The sequence below is a fragment of the Armigeres subalbatus genome, chromosome 3 (assembly GCF_024139115.2).
Source record: "Armigeres subalbatus isolate Guangzhou_Male chromosome 3, GZ_Asu_2, whole genome shotgun sequence".
NCBI classification, from domain to species: domain Eukaryota; kingdom Metazoa; phylum Arthropoda; class Insecta; order Diptera; family Culicidae; genus Armigeres; species Armigeres subalbatus.
In genome coordinates, this window is record NC_085141.1 from 44,890,061 (window position 1) to 44,905,552 (window position 15,492).

General features: G+C 38.8%; 1 protein-coding gene across 1 annotated transcript in view; it reads right to left on the reverse strand.

Annotated features, from left to right (window-relative positions):
* The window catches only part of LOC134219619 (lachesin-like), a 48,656-nt gene that overhangs the window by 13,563 nt on the left and 19,601 nt on the right, over positions 1-15,492 (reverse strand). The window contains exons 4-5 of the mRNA XM_062698404.1: positions 10,431-10,559; positions 9,699-10,040 (exon numbers count right to left, since the gene is read on the reverse strand). Of these exons, the coding sequence (XP_062554388.1) occupies positions 9,699-10,040; positions 10,431-10,559 (471 nt within the window). The remainder of the gene's footprint in view (positions 1-9,698; positions 10,041-10,430; positions 10,560-15,492) is intronic.

Here is a 15,492-nt window from a genome sequence, read left to right on the forward strand (position 1 = left end):
AAAAATATGAAAGTGTTAATTCATGCCGATGACATGCAACTCTTCATGGATATAAGAAATGAAGTCAATATATTCCGCAATGAAATAGATAAATTCTACATATGGTGCAAGAAAAGCCTATTAGAAGTGAATGTAAAGAAATGCAACTTAATATCATTTAGCAGAAAAAGAACAATACCAAACATTTCAATCGCATTAGGGAATCAGAATGTGGAAAAATGTGAAAGAGTAAGGGACTTAGGAGTAATCTTAGACTCTAAACTTTCTTTCGTAGACCACTACAACACAATCATTCACAGGGCTAATAACATGCTAGGGTTCATAAAGCGTTTCTGCTATAACTTTCATGACCCATATACAATTAAAACACTTTATGTAGCTTATGTTAGATCAATAATGGAATATTGCAGTATTGTAGGAGTAGAACTCACTATTCCTCTATATCACGGGAGTGACACTTGTATACCTCCCCCAAAGTTTGTTTCGTAGCCAACATTGAAAATTCCGCACTGACAGCCATAAGCGTAATCACGGGAAGAAAAGAGATAGGTGCGATCCACACTGACAGTTCCATAAACGAAAAGCAGATGAAAAGCATGAAAAGAGACTGCATCCATACTACGAAAACACAACCAAAACATCAGACCCCCGCTCTATATTGGCTTTTCAATAAGTCTCTGGAATCTGGAATCTTCCCAAAAATATGGAAAAGCTCTTTTCTAGTACCAATATTTAAATCTGGTCGAAAATCAGACGTACGTAATTATCGTGGCATAGCCGGCATAGCTTTCTCATTCACGCACGAAGAGAGGTTAGAATCTGTACAAAAGTAATTTTTGCTATTTGCTCTTCGTAAGTTAGGCTGGACATCATTTCCACTCCCATCATACAAAGCACGCTGCATGCTCATTACCATACAGACTTTGAAAGAGCGGCGTGAAATAGCAATGGTTTCCTTCATAAATGATATCGTTTCCCAACGTGTTGATTCACCTAAAATCAAAATATCAAAATTAAACTTTTATATTCCTTCAAGGCCACTTCGTAATCGTACCTTATTTATAACAAACTATCATCGAACAAATTATGCTAAATTTGAACCTTTGAATCGAATAATGAACATTTACAATCAACACTGCGAAGCTATCGACTTTACAATGTTCCGGCAGAATCTTAAAACAATTTTTAATCGAATTCGAAATCGCAACACATAAGACAAGAGATATCCCAAGTAACAATCTCAATGCTTTGAAGATTTATGCTAGTTTTATAGAGGTTTTATTACGGCATGTAAAAATGCTTAAAGTTTTATTTTGGTTTTATTCAGTTGTCATTTAATTAGATCCGCAAGAGTACTTGAGAACTACGTTTTGAATTCCAATATAAAACCACAGCTCTTTAGGTTTTATAATGCTCCTGTGTTCCTCCTCAGAGCTAAAAAATGGAACTGACATAAAGCCAGCAGTTAAGTTATATGTTGGTTTTGTTCAAGACTTATAAAAGCTGCCAAGCTTCGTAGAGTCCTGTATAAAACCCACATATAACCTTTACTTCTGAAGAAGACCTGCATAGGAATTAGAAGCTTGAAACTACTACTATGGATAGAAACTAAATTTTCAGCACAAATTGTTTGTCTCACGGAAGTTTTTTCATTTCGCTTTCAGTCGAAAATGAAAAAAAACATGAGCAGTTTTTTCTACGTCGTGAATTATGTAGGGGGACTGTTCCGATCTCCATCTCACTCACTGAAAATACATTCATCTTATCGGGAGGTAAAAAAATACGGCACCAATTTCTTCGCTTCTTTTTGTCAACATGCGAACTCCTGCTGAAAAAAATCACAAATCAAATACCTTTCCATTGCTCTGGTTTCAATGCGATGAACATCGGAACCATGAGTTGAAATCCAGGAGCAATTCCCTTATATATTTAAGTCGTTGAAAAAACTGTTCAAACAGCATTTGCTCATGAGGGGTATGAAAATATGTATTTAATCCATACATGCTTTCAGTGTTGGGAAATGTACATTAAAACACTCTGATTATGCGAATATTTACATTTTATCCAGTCAAATTTCATGCACCAAACAAGCCGAAACAGTTTGCAAAAAAAAATGTACGCGACATCGTGACATTATTTTTTCCGATGAAGCAAACTGTTTGTTTGCTGCTACGTTATAGTCGTGCCGGCGTGCGGTAAGCATTTGTATGAGATTTTTTGTTTCGGCTCGTGCGCAGCGCAAACGGCACAGAATCGAGTTTAATTACATGTGGCGCAAAGCCTAGAAGGAGTGCTATCCGTAGGTACTGATTTATTTGTTCTTATCTCTAAAATGAGCGAGGAGTAATGAAATGAATATTTCCCACCAAAAACGGTTATAGGGTAAATCACTACTTGGGCCTATGGACCCGGTTCCCGGCTCACTACACAGAAAACTAATGATTTATACTGTTTGGAAGCCGTAGGTTTATGATTGATAATTTTTAAAAAGTCTCCAATTTATTTTTCACAATATTCAATATCTTTCAATCACTTGTTTTACTCCTAATTGATCCAATTGTAGAAAATAAAAATGTAGATTTCAAAATCTTACTCTCCGATGCCACACCACTGAGCCGGAGTGATTCTTTCCACTTTTACAAAACGGTATCATCAAATAAACACCTACCTGAAAATCGTCCTAGTGCTCGTTACAATCATTGCTTCAAGCTTTTAATCACCACACCATAATGCTCCACACACGCACTTCAATCTAATCACTAGAACGTATCACTAGAACTTATATAAACATAATTAGAATACATTTAAAAATGTATTCTCAAACCGAACAAAAAATCACCTCGGCCCAAAAACTTCTAGCCGCACCGTGCTGCCAAAAGGCCAGCAGAATGAAAATGATCCTTCATCGTTGATAAGAAAATTGTTTAATACGTTGACGCTATCATGTTATTTATAATTTTCTCGATTTCAAAAGGTGAAAAAATATTGTTTTTAAGTATTTGGAAAAAAATTGGATGAGTAAATATATCTTCTCAACCAAATAAAAATGATTATGAATGATACCATCTGGCATCTTGTTGTCGTGGAACGTGCATATTTTTGTTTACGTCGCATTTTCTACCGTCCCGAGAGAGAATGAGAGAGAAATGTTGAGAGATTGAGTGAAATTTTGCTTAGGCCGGGAACTGGCATATCAATGCCGAATGGAAATCGCTATGACTGAAATGAGTGCTGCACCTCGTTAATTTAAATCAAATAAAAGCTTTCTTGAACGATATTTAGCACGAATAGCTATTTTTTAAGCAGAAGTGAACCCCAATGCAGTATTATACAGCCCAAAAAATTCAGGAAAAGTTGCTTCCTGTCATAAATATCAATTGAATAATGCAGTCGTACGCATGTTAGGCCGGGAATGGGGTAAGAAACCTTACGGTGTGAAATTACTGTACGAAAACATTAATTGTGGGGAGAGAAAATAAAAAAAACATGAGCTGACCGTCGTCTGCTTGGCGTGGCTGCTGCTGCGGCTGCCGTGGTTTTGTTTTTATTTTTTTGCATGGAAGAATGAATGGTAAAAAGAAATGTCAACCATTCCCGTCCCTGCATGCTTTACCAATTTAACACGAGTAAAACACTTTTATGGTACAAAATATACCATTTAACAATTGCCACTATATGCTTTTACATTGAAATACTTATATTTAAAAGCATTCGATGCCGAGGGCAGAAAAAGTTTGTTTATGATTTGTTTTATATCTGTCTACATTGTCATGTTGTCATTATATATAAAACTACCAAGCTTGATGTTTAATCAAGATAAAACTTGCTAGTCGTAACATGGTCTTGAAAAAGGCCAAGATAAAACCTCTAGGTGTTTGAAATGCCCAGATAGGGCCAGTTCAGGAGTGATGGTTATATAGAGGCATTTTTTATGCAATCAAAGTTTTATTCGAAAAAATGTCGCCGATATGAAAAAAATAATGAATTTCAAAATCGAAATATCATGCAAATTTCTGTTTCACCTTTTAAACGGTAAAATTGGACATCCTAATAAGTTTTAGGAACAATGCTTTGATTATTTGATAAACCAAAGTGGTTATTCATTGAAATTATTTTCAAAGTAATTAACTAAGGCAATTAATTAAACTTGAAAAATTCTAAATAATAACAAATTAACGAAGCGCATTGTTAAAATACTGATTATTTATCATGGTTTCACCATGAAAAATCCCTGGCATGCCTTCAAACATGCATAGAACACTCAAAGCCAGATATGAACTTTTATTGAACTGGCTGATAATAATTATTTTATTTTTGTTGTTGACATGTAATCCATGAATTGCAGGAAGAAAAGCATATTTTTTCGAGTACAAACAAGAAACAAATAATCACCCTGAGAGTTGACACCTGTCTCATTATCGGCTTATTTGTTGTTGTATCATAGTCATGAAGTGGTTGTATCATGGTTATATAGTGGTTCTCAAAACCACCAAGGCTGAAGGAGGTTTTATGTTGCATGTTTTATGTGAGACTTGAAGTATATTATAAAACCGTTGGTTCTGAACTGGAACGCATATTAGGTTTTAATGATTGCAATAAAACTGGGCCAACTGGCTGTAACATGGTTTTATGGAAATCTACAGGAGGTTGTGGAAACTGCGAGGACTGCATGGAAGGTTTTGAGATTAGGTTTTGAAGAACGCTATAAAACTCTGATACAACCTTAATTGTTACTTGGGATATAACATTTTTTATCTGTACTATTAAATATCTAGTTGATTTTTATTATAAATATATGTTAAATATTTCACAATTTATGTATATTAGCATTAAGAAATGAAAAATTATGTATATTTATATGTACTAGTCTACGACGGTTGACGAAATAAATAAATAAATAAATAAAATTATAGACGGACTATGGTTAAAACCATAATGGTCTCAAATAAACAAATAGTAGGAACTTTGGTAAAATAAATGTATTGATAACATTTATAACGCCGTCGTACGTTACTTCAAATTCATTAATACAAAGGGCTAATAAAAATCTTCGCATGGCAGCTGCCGCTTGAAGAATGATGGTATGAAGTCTTCGTTCTTCGATGTCGTCATGACGATTTGGTTTCTCGACGGACGCTAACGTTGTGTGCGTCATCGACGATGCGTCGAGTAGCAATGGAGACACTACAATTCGTCGCTACTGTGGCATTTTGTGCTGCGACGATGACTATTGTCAGCCCTGGTCGAGCTATTCTGTTTCCTAAGTAAAAAAAGAGTGACATCTTTTTTAAATGGCAAGCAGGCTAATGATTCGTCTGCCTCCGTCCCGGTAAACAACCTGGCAGGCCTCCGGTCACGCTCAACACATGTGACCTATACTGCCGCTAACCGCAAGTCAGACTTATCTGAATATGGCGTCCATATACTGAAAACTTGTGGGAAACTTAATTACAAAAGTTCAAATATGTATTGTTTCACTCCTCAACTTCTTTTGAGTAGTGCCATTGTTTAGCATAATTATGAGAACTTGTAAGAATCATTAAATGTTTGGAGTTTGGAATTGGAGTTTGGAATTAATGACGCATCCAGATCGCCTTTTAAAAAGCCTAGCATCATTTTTTTATTCGTCTAGAGATAGTTTAAGCAGATTGGATTATTGAAACTTTTTTTTTCTGATTTTGTGGCTTGATTTCTTCTTGAGCCTGAAAAACTCAACACACATGATAGCAAACCCGATCAGCATTTTAATTTGTTTAGAGATATAATATGTAACTTGAATTTTTTGTTTTGTTACTTTATTTGTGTTTTAAGCCTGGTAAACACATGCTAGCAAAACAAAATCAACGATCGTTTCAGTGTAAAATGAGCTTTAGAACAATAAACTAATATTCATAGCAAATATGTTGTCGAACATTTTCGGGCTTCGATGTTTGAGGGATACCCAAGTAACCACTAAGCTGTTAAAAATGGCATTAATTCGATTCTATAGTCACATTAACGACATTGTAACAGTGCTGATAAGATCTAAATTGAACTTGAGTGCTGCTCAAAAGCCGTTTTTGGCGAATTATTAGGCTGATATGTAGTGCATGCCCCTACTATTTTTCCACGCCTATGCGAAAATGTCAAAATATTTAGACGAGCTGAAAACGAGAAAAAAAAAAATGAAACGAAAAATATTTATTTACATTCTGAAGCGTTCTATCTTTTTTCTTCCAGTTGGGACTTGATGATTTTTGTGTTCATCAAAAATATAATCCGTATACGAATCACTTATTCACCTGAATCACCTAAATTACGCATCCTAAGTAAACGCTACTTGAAGATGCTTAAATGCTCTGTTGATGTTGATTTTTTTTAAACTACATTTCAGTTGTTTTCAACCTAAATAAATAATAAATTCAACTAAATATTTTATTATACATAGAATTTTATTTTGAGAGTAGGGGTGAAGGGGATTGTAGGGATCAGAGGAAAGTATATGAATCAGATTAAATCCATTATCATTTACATTCGGTAAAATGGTCGAATCCAAATTTTGACATGGGTTGGAAAAACCTACCGATCTGATTTTTGGTGGTAACGAACAACGGAGCGAACCAATGAGAATAAATAGAAGGTGAGTAAGAAGACCAAATGCAAGTGTATTATTGGATGATGAAAAATGTAAACAGCAAATGGTGACGTACATATTTGCACGGCTTCTTATGGGAGCTCGTTCGAATGTAGTAGTGAAAGATTTTCCGCCATACACAAAAGGCACGCACACAATATATGGATTTCCATACCTTAGTATTTATTTACATTGGGAGCGAACAATAGCTCGAGAACAACGATAGAAGTTCGTGATGGAGATAGAAAGAGAAAGAAAGATTCGGAAGGGGCATTGAGCAAAGCCCATTTGAAATGAGACATCAGTTTGGTGTAGAATGTGGTTATCGACGGACGTCATCCAGTCAGGTGAACCACCGGACCGGGCTTCGAAAATGGCCGGCGGATCACGACAACTAACATCTAGGTTACTTCGACTGCCAGCAGGTGGCAACTGGTACTACAAGTGTCAAACCTATGTTGGAGATGAAACAAAACATTCAATACAACATGATGCACAAATTATGGCCAATTGAAGCTTGTTGAAGCAAAATTGGGCAAAATAATTCAAATGATTTCAGCGCCGCTAACGTTCTAGTACATATGCTTCTACTGCTTTAACGCAGGAGGCAGAGGTGATTGTGAGACTGACCTCACAATACACGTTGGGCGAAGCTCAGATGACCATTCGGCTGAGGAAAGCGTATGGTGGTACACAGATAGCAGCGATACGACGACCGGTAGAAGAAGAAGAAGAAGAAGACGACGACGACCGGTAGACGCTGCCGACGGGATATAAGGTCTAGCGGGCGAAGATGGAAGACCAAGGACTTCTATACGCATCTTTTTATCGAAGCACTTCGAGCGGACAGCGACGCTACAAACCATGACGCAGATCAGCTGACGGAAACGCTAGCGAGGGCTTGCGATGCGACGATGCCGAGGAAATTAGAGCCAACGAACAGCCGGCGGCCAAGGGTCCAGCGACGCCAGACGACATGTGTCCGGACAAGCTGAAAACGTTCGTGGACGTTCTTTTCCCGCAGCATGGTTCTACGACGTGGCCACGTACGCCGTACGAAGATGAAGACTGAGTAACCGCTGCAGGTATGCAAGTCTCCAATGACGAGCTGTCATTAGTGGCGAAAGGTTTGAAGATGAAGAAAGCTCCGGTCAGGATAGAATTTCCAATGTGCGTCGATAATCCGCGATTTTGGCGTTTCCGGCGTAGTAGATGGTAACTTTCCGGATACGTGGGAGATCCAGAAACTGGGAAAACAGGGAAAACATCGCGGACACCGGTTGACTCTCGTCCGACAGCCTACTTTGATTTCGCCGAATTGCGGAAGCAATGAAAGGCTCCGGTCGAAGGAGACTCCAAGAACTTTCATATTTTTGTCTTTTTGGGGATGGGCTGGTTCTCCAACTTAAGGCTCGGCCGGAAAACTGCTGCCTGCACCTGCAGACGTGTCCTGAAACTGATTTTCCAAGCATTCTGGGTTCTCCCATCTATAGTTATTCTGGGGCATTTCTTCCTCAGGAATTCTGAGAACCTACCGCTTCAGGAATTATTGGGAATTATTTCGCCAGAAAATATAAATAACCGCAGCCTAACCTTACCCCTATCAACCCAGGTATTCCTTTTTCTCGAATTCTCAGGGAATCTTCCCCCCAAATATTTTGAAAAAAAAAATTTTTTTTCATGAATTCTGGGAACTCATTATACAAGAAATGTGGAATATCCTTACTTTCGGATTTTTGGAGAATTTTTTCCTTCAGAAACTCTGGGAAATTCCTCCATCAAGAATTCCTTCTACAGAAATTCTCCGGAATATTCATTCAGAAATTTTGGAGAATTGCCCCTCCAAAAGTTGAGAGCAATTTATTTCATACTTAAAAAATCCTGAAAACAATGAAGTGAGGTCCACTTATCGGACACAAGAGCTTGATTGACGCAGGCGGGTCGCAGTAGCAAGTTTGAATTGCATGCCTGTACGGGCCCGTGAGTAAACAATGATTATATTAGACATGCAAATCTAGGAGCTTGAATAGGGATTAAGCCTTGGGCAAACCATAGAGCAAACTTATAGAGAATAATAAATCTTAAAATGTTATTTAGGATATGATACACAGATATACCGATATACATCGTAATATCGATGCTTAGATTTGATTATTACATCCTACCAAAATTAATTTAAATTTAATTTAATATCAATAGAATACGAATTGAGCAGAATTGACTCATATTCTATAAACCTAGAGCCAAGAATTCAGCCATTTGAATGAAAAACGGACGCAAAATTCGTATATTATTGTAGTACGAAGCCTAACTGCTTTACAATAGATCGTATAACCCTACATAGAAATTCGTTACGTTTTATAACACACACAAACGAATAGAAATGGAAGATTATTTTTCCAAGTACATTTGGATGTCATGGAACGGTTGAAACGTATTAAAACATAGTTGAAAGAAATAAATCCTCAAAAGACTAAGCGAATCAGATTTACTTTGAACACTATAACATATCCCCAGTGCATCCGCTTTCACTAGATTTCAATGTCAATGCAAAACGTGTTCCTTGAGCTCTATGAACCGGAGATTGAAGTTGGTAGGTAAGTAAGTCCAAACCTACCAGTGAAAGTATGAAGGAGCAAAATCCTTTTTTTACGACGTCGTAACCGACTGGCACGGTGTGCTCTGCCAATACGTGCACCAATGTTAATACCGTAACTATGTGCGTATGTTTGTCGATTCGCAAAATGCCGAACCCAAAAGAAATTGAGACCGTTCGACCGAAATTGCAAAGGCTTCATTTTTATCAATCTTTAATACTCTTCAAGTCACAGGCAGGCAAAACCTCTCTCTTCCTATCATCGGCCGGTCAGGCAGAAACGAAACTCTGTTAGAGTTGATTTTATGGGGTCTTTTTATGGGACTCAATTCTGACGCTCCTGATCCCAGCACTGTAATTTGGCACCAAATTTTCAATTTAGTTTTATGGACTTTTCACTGCCATAAAACTATGAAATAAACAAAAACCAAAGATGAGCTCGGGAGGTACTTAATTGGAATCGATGGGGGAAAGTAAATCCTGACTCACCATAAACTCTAATGGTTTTGTTTGCCTTGCCGAAGGCGTTCGATGATATGCACATGTAACTGCCGGCGTCGGCGGTGCTGAAGCGTTGGATCCGGAGAGTGGCCCGGCCCGAGTACAGGTTGGTGTACTGTTCACGGATTTCCATGTGCTCGTTGGTCAGCATGATTTCCTGCCGGTGATCGGAACCACTTTTGCTGCCAGCACTACCGCCGCCGCCGCCGCTGGAAACCTTGGTCCAATAGTTGACCGATCGGGGGAACGACTCGACCGCGCACTCCAGTTCGATGTCCGAATCCTCGTAGACGCCGAGCAGGGTTTTGCCCGTGGTGACGTTCGGGGCGACTGGAATGAGAAGCGCAAGAAAATCGTAATCGTTGAATATAAATCAATAAAAAATAATACATTTGAATACGAGTACATTACGTAATTTAAGGTAATTAAATGTTGTAAAACAAGCTTTTTTTAAGAATTGACAAATAAAGCTTACTCGGTCTCAACGAAAATGAGTGACATTTACAAACAAGATGGGAATGTGCAAACAAATGTGTAAGTGAAATTCCGTGATTGACCAGAGCTTGCGCAAGTGTACAGAGAAAACGACTGAATCGATGGAATTAACTTTCCATCCTCAATGTACAAGTTTCGGAAGCACAATACATTTATCAAGTCAATATCGGCACGCCGGCTACATCCTACGCGCGGCCAAAAGCCACAATTAAGGTTCATACTCACAGTTCACGTTGAGATAGACTCGCTTGCTGACGGCCGGCGGGACCTCGTTCGACGCGATGCACAGGTAGGCGCCCATCTGTCTCCTATCTACGGTTGATAAATTTAGAAAATTGCCGATATGGGTATCAACTGGTGGGTGGGATGGATCGGTTCCAAGTTCCGGGTTTCGGGTTTCGAGTTCCAGCATCACGGAGCGGCAGCGTAACGAGGGCAGGGAAAGAGTAGAAATTTGAGTTAATAAAATTCAGCAAGATGAATTGTTCAGCGTCGGATGCCAGGAAATTGCTCCATAAATTACCCGAGCGCACGCCAGCAGGGGAGTTGTAGGGAGTACGCTTTTATGGGTGGCGATGGCGACCCAGTCGAGTCAAACGCTAACTGTAACATACGAACATAATAAACTGTGACAAAATATGACTGGGTCGGGGCTTTTTTGGGTATGCTGACAGTGCTGGGCCTCGACCCACTGCCGACCCCAACCTACTCGTGAGCGACTGAATATTCCACCTTCACCAAAAGTAATGAAACCAGCGAGTTTGTGCCCCAGGCCTCGTGACACTCGATACGTCAACAGGACCTCCAACAGAATGGTTGATGAATATTTTTTCACTTGATCTGGCCACTTGTTGCCGGCACTGGCGGTCAATTATGCGGCAACGTACGCATAGTTATTTTTATAGGAAATTAATCTCCGGGATGATGGTGTCATGTCGTAATGATTACTTCAGACAGACAGGGTGCTCCGCGCCGAGAGCGATTTTATGAGGGTTATTAAATTCTACGAGGGCAAGTCTGGTGACTTTAATAATACGACGTATATAAGCCGAATCTACCGACGAAGCAATGGCAATGAAATATTGATCCAATTTAATGTAGTCTTTATATACTTGGCTGGAACGAATAATCATCTTCAGCTGATTATGTTCGGCATCTCCAAGAAGCCACTCTTGAAAGACGAAAGGCTGATCAGTTTTTGTTGAAAAAGTAGATACTTTAAGGAGCCGTTATTTTAAGGATTGAATCTTCGAACGCTGGTTTGTTTGGACACATACAGTCGATCGCGGTGATGCTTTTAAGAAATACTTTGTATCATCTGGTGCAATTTTACATTCGGGAATCAATACATTCAGTGAAAATGATAGATTTTCATGTTTGGAAAAATTGAATGTAGGGAAATTAATTATTGAGAACTTCTCTTCAGAGAAATTCTCGTAAGAACTTCCGGAGGTCTAATAATAAACCCTAGAGATAAACCTACTCAATGCATTTCACGAAGTTAAGTTTAACATACAGATTGGATAAACTTCGTTCAGAATTACATAATTACTTACATTATTTTGTCACCAGCAAATAACTACTTCACGCGATCCACTACCAGCCCTTTGCCTTTTTTCCACTATACTGCTCGTGAAATATTTTAATCGAAAAGCAACACGTTTCGCCATTTTGTTTTTACATCTTTTAGTAGTTATTGTGCGCTTATTGAATCTTACATATACAAAGAAAAAAATAATGAAAACTAATCAGCGCGTAAAAAATACAGACGCGGAAAATTACACTATTCTGACCATACACGAATCTTTTCCATCAATTTCACTCCAAATGTATGCAATTTGTAGAGCATTATGTCACTTAATCGAGTAAATAGTGGCATAATGCAATAAAAATTGCATACTCTTTTTGGCATTCCCATGTGCATGTGCATTACTTTCGTGGAAATTTCAACAACTTTTTCTATCTGTGTATTTCATCTTATATATAATAGTTGGGGAAGATCCATAAAGTACGTCACACAAAAATTGGCGATTTTCTACGCCCCCCCCCCTCCCCCCTTCGTCACACTTTTTGTATTAAAACTCTGAAATTTTTGTATGAGTCGTCACGCTGCTTGGAACCCCCCCTCCCCCCTAGGAGCGTGACGTACTTTGTGGATGGCCCCTTGGCTGCATAGTAAATTTATCATAAGCTCATATAAATTTTGAAAAAAATTACACATACAATTTAAAGGTGATTTGATTTCAATATGTACATATGAATTAAGTGCCAATAAAATGAACATTTGTGAAAAAAAAACTTTGTATGTTTATCACTACATCTTCTTTATCTTCTATGGCTCTACATTCCAAGTGAAACTTGATCTGCTAATTGTTCTATTAGCATTTCCACAGTTATTAATAGAAAGCATTTCATGCCCGTCAACGGTGGCAAGGACAATGGTTGTAATATTCCCAGGCAGTCAAGAATGTTTCCCACACGAAAACATCCTGGACTGGACCGAGAATCGAACACGCCATCTCCGGATTTGCAATCTCACGCCTTTGCGCGCAAGGCTAATTGGAGATCAACCATTAGCAGAATTACGCATTCATTCTTCCTGGTATTTTTTTCGGGAATTCCTTCAGATATTTTTCCAGTAATTCCCGCATGAACTTCTCCAAGAAGGAATTTCAAGAGAAATGGGATTTCGGAAGCTCCTCTACACACTTAATTTTTTTTTACCGGGATCTCAGCAAAATGTTAAACTTTTACCGAGTTTCGCACAGCCGTGCCCCAGCAAACATGTTTTTTGCCGAGATTTCTGTCAAAATTGCTGAAAATCAGCTAACAAACGTCATTTTTGCCGGGATATCAGTTTTTATTTTGCTGGGCAGACGGCTGTGCGGATTTTTGCCGAGCTGCAGAATTAAAAACTGAGTGTGTAGAAATTCAACTCCAGGTATTCCACCGGCTGTTCCTCTGAAAATTCCTCCGGGAGTTCCACCAGTAGTTCCTCCAGGAATTTATTTAGTCTTTCTTTCAGGATTTCGTTTAGACATTATCCAAAAGCTCCTCCAGAAGTTCCTCGGAGAATTTCCCAGGGAGTTCGTCTGAGAGGGCCATCCAGAATTCTACCAGGAGTTTCTCCTGGAATTCTTACGGAAGATCATTTGGGAGTTCATCCAGGAGTTCTAACGAGATTTTTTTCAGGATTTCCTCCGGAAATTCGTCCTGTATAGACCTGTGCGCCGAAGTATTTGTGAACGGCGGCGGCGTAAGGCCATTTTTAAACCGGCGGCGGCGGCGTCGGCGGCGTCACGCCGTAAGCAATGTTCGGCGGCGGCGGCGTGAATCGGCGTGAAGAATTTTGAGCTGAGAAAAAAAGTTTTGCGCAGCAAGCCAGATGATGCTTTTTATTATTTTTTTGTTATTATTTTATTTACTCAGACTAAGGCCGAAGTGGCCTGTGCGGTATATAAGAGTCTTCTCCATTCGGCTCGGTCCATGGCTACACGTCGCCAACCACGCAGTCTACGGAGGGTCCGCAAGTCATCTTCCACCTGATCGATCCACCTTGCCCGCTGCGCACCTCGCCTTCTTTTGCCCGTCGGATCGTTGTCGAGAACCATTTTCACCGGGTTACTGTCCGACATTCTGGCTACGTGCCCGGCCCACCGCAGTCGTCCGATTTTCGCGGTGTGAACGATGGATGGTTCTCCCAACAGCTGATGCAACTCGTGGTTCATTCGCCTCCTCCACGTACCGTCCGCCATCTGCACCCCACCATAGATGGTACGCAGCACTTTCCTTTCGAAAACTCCAAGTGCGCGTTGGTCCTCCACGAGCATCGTCCAGGTCTCGTGTCCGTAGAGGACTACCGGTCTAATTAGCGTTTTGTAGATTGTCAGTTTGGTACGGCGGCGAACTCTATTCGATCGGAGCGTCTTGCGGAGTCCAAAGTACGTACGATTTCCAGCCACTATGCGTCTCCGAATTTCTCTGCTGGTGTCATTTTCGGCAGTCACCAGTGAGCCCAAGTACACAAATTCTTCTACCACCTCGATTTCGTCACCACCAATTAGGGACGTTCCGATATTTCCGATATATCGGAATATCGATATTTTTGTTTCGATATCCGATATTTTTGTATCGATATTTTGCTTTCAATATATCGGCTATATCGATATTTTCGCTTTCGATATCAATATATCGAATCAGAAAAAGGAACACAGAAAAATCCGCAGAAATAATTTTGTGAGTAAAAATGCTCTACATGATAAAATTAATAAATATCTAAGGTTAAAAAAAACAATAGAATGGATTTGATTCGCCTTACATTAAAAAGAGACAATGTTTTTTCTCGGTAGCGTGGATGGTGTGAATTGACATGTCCGATGCCGCCGCAAACAGTTTTGGCAACATGCCTCCACCAAAAATGTTGCATTAGTGCGAACTCTGTCACACCTTTATTAAAAATTCCTTAATTAAGAAAATCAGAAGAATTAGGGAGAAATTGGGAAGAATTTGCTGACGAAATCTAAAAGAATGGATTTTTGAAAATTCAAAAATAATCCTGCTGAAATTTTGTTTCGGAAATACAGAAGAAATGTAAATAAAAGAAGAAAAAAAATTGTGGAAATTAAAGACAATTTCCTTCAGAAGTTCAGAAAATCTCTTCGGAATTTCTTCAGAATTCTGAAGAAAAAAGTTTCTGCCGAAAAGAATCAGAATAATTTCTAGTTAAAATAATAAAAAACACATCAGTGGGAAATTAGGGGAATTGTCAGAGAATTCGTATATACATACTCGCCATTTTTTAAACTCCTTCATCTATGAAAGCTGTTTCGGTTCCGAGCCCTTTTTAAAGTAGATGAGAGGACTATTACAATATAAAAACATTCGTAAGGACGTGACCACCCGAGTAGACGAAAATAGCTCATTAATATCAAATGTTGATAAGATAGCAAAATGAGATATGGACATGATTGATATAAGAGATAAAAGATCAGACGATAATATCAAAATTTTGCACTAAAATATCATGAGAAGATCAAGTTATGCTATTTGTAATAAGTGATCAATATCATGTGCCATTAGTTTGTTCTTATCCATAGCATATATTGATATTTAGATGATATTTCGGTGCAAATTTTTGATATTGTTGCCTGTTCTTTTATCTCTTATATCAATCAAGTCTATATCATGTTTTGTTATTCTGTTCATGGCTTCTGCCCGGGCAAGTGTACAGAGAAAATCGGGTCTACATGATTGAAGTTTGAAAGCGAAAGCTTTGATAATAATGGAT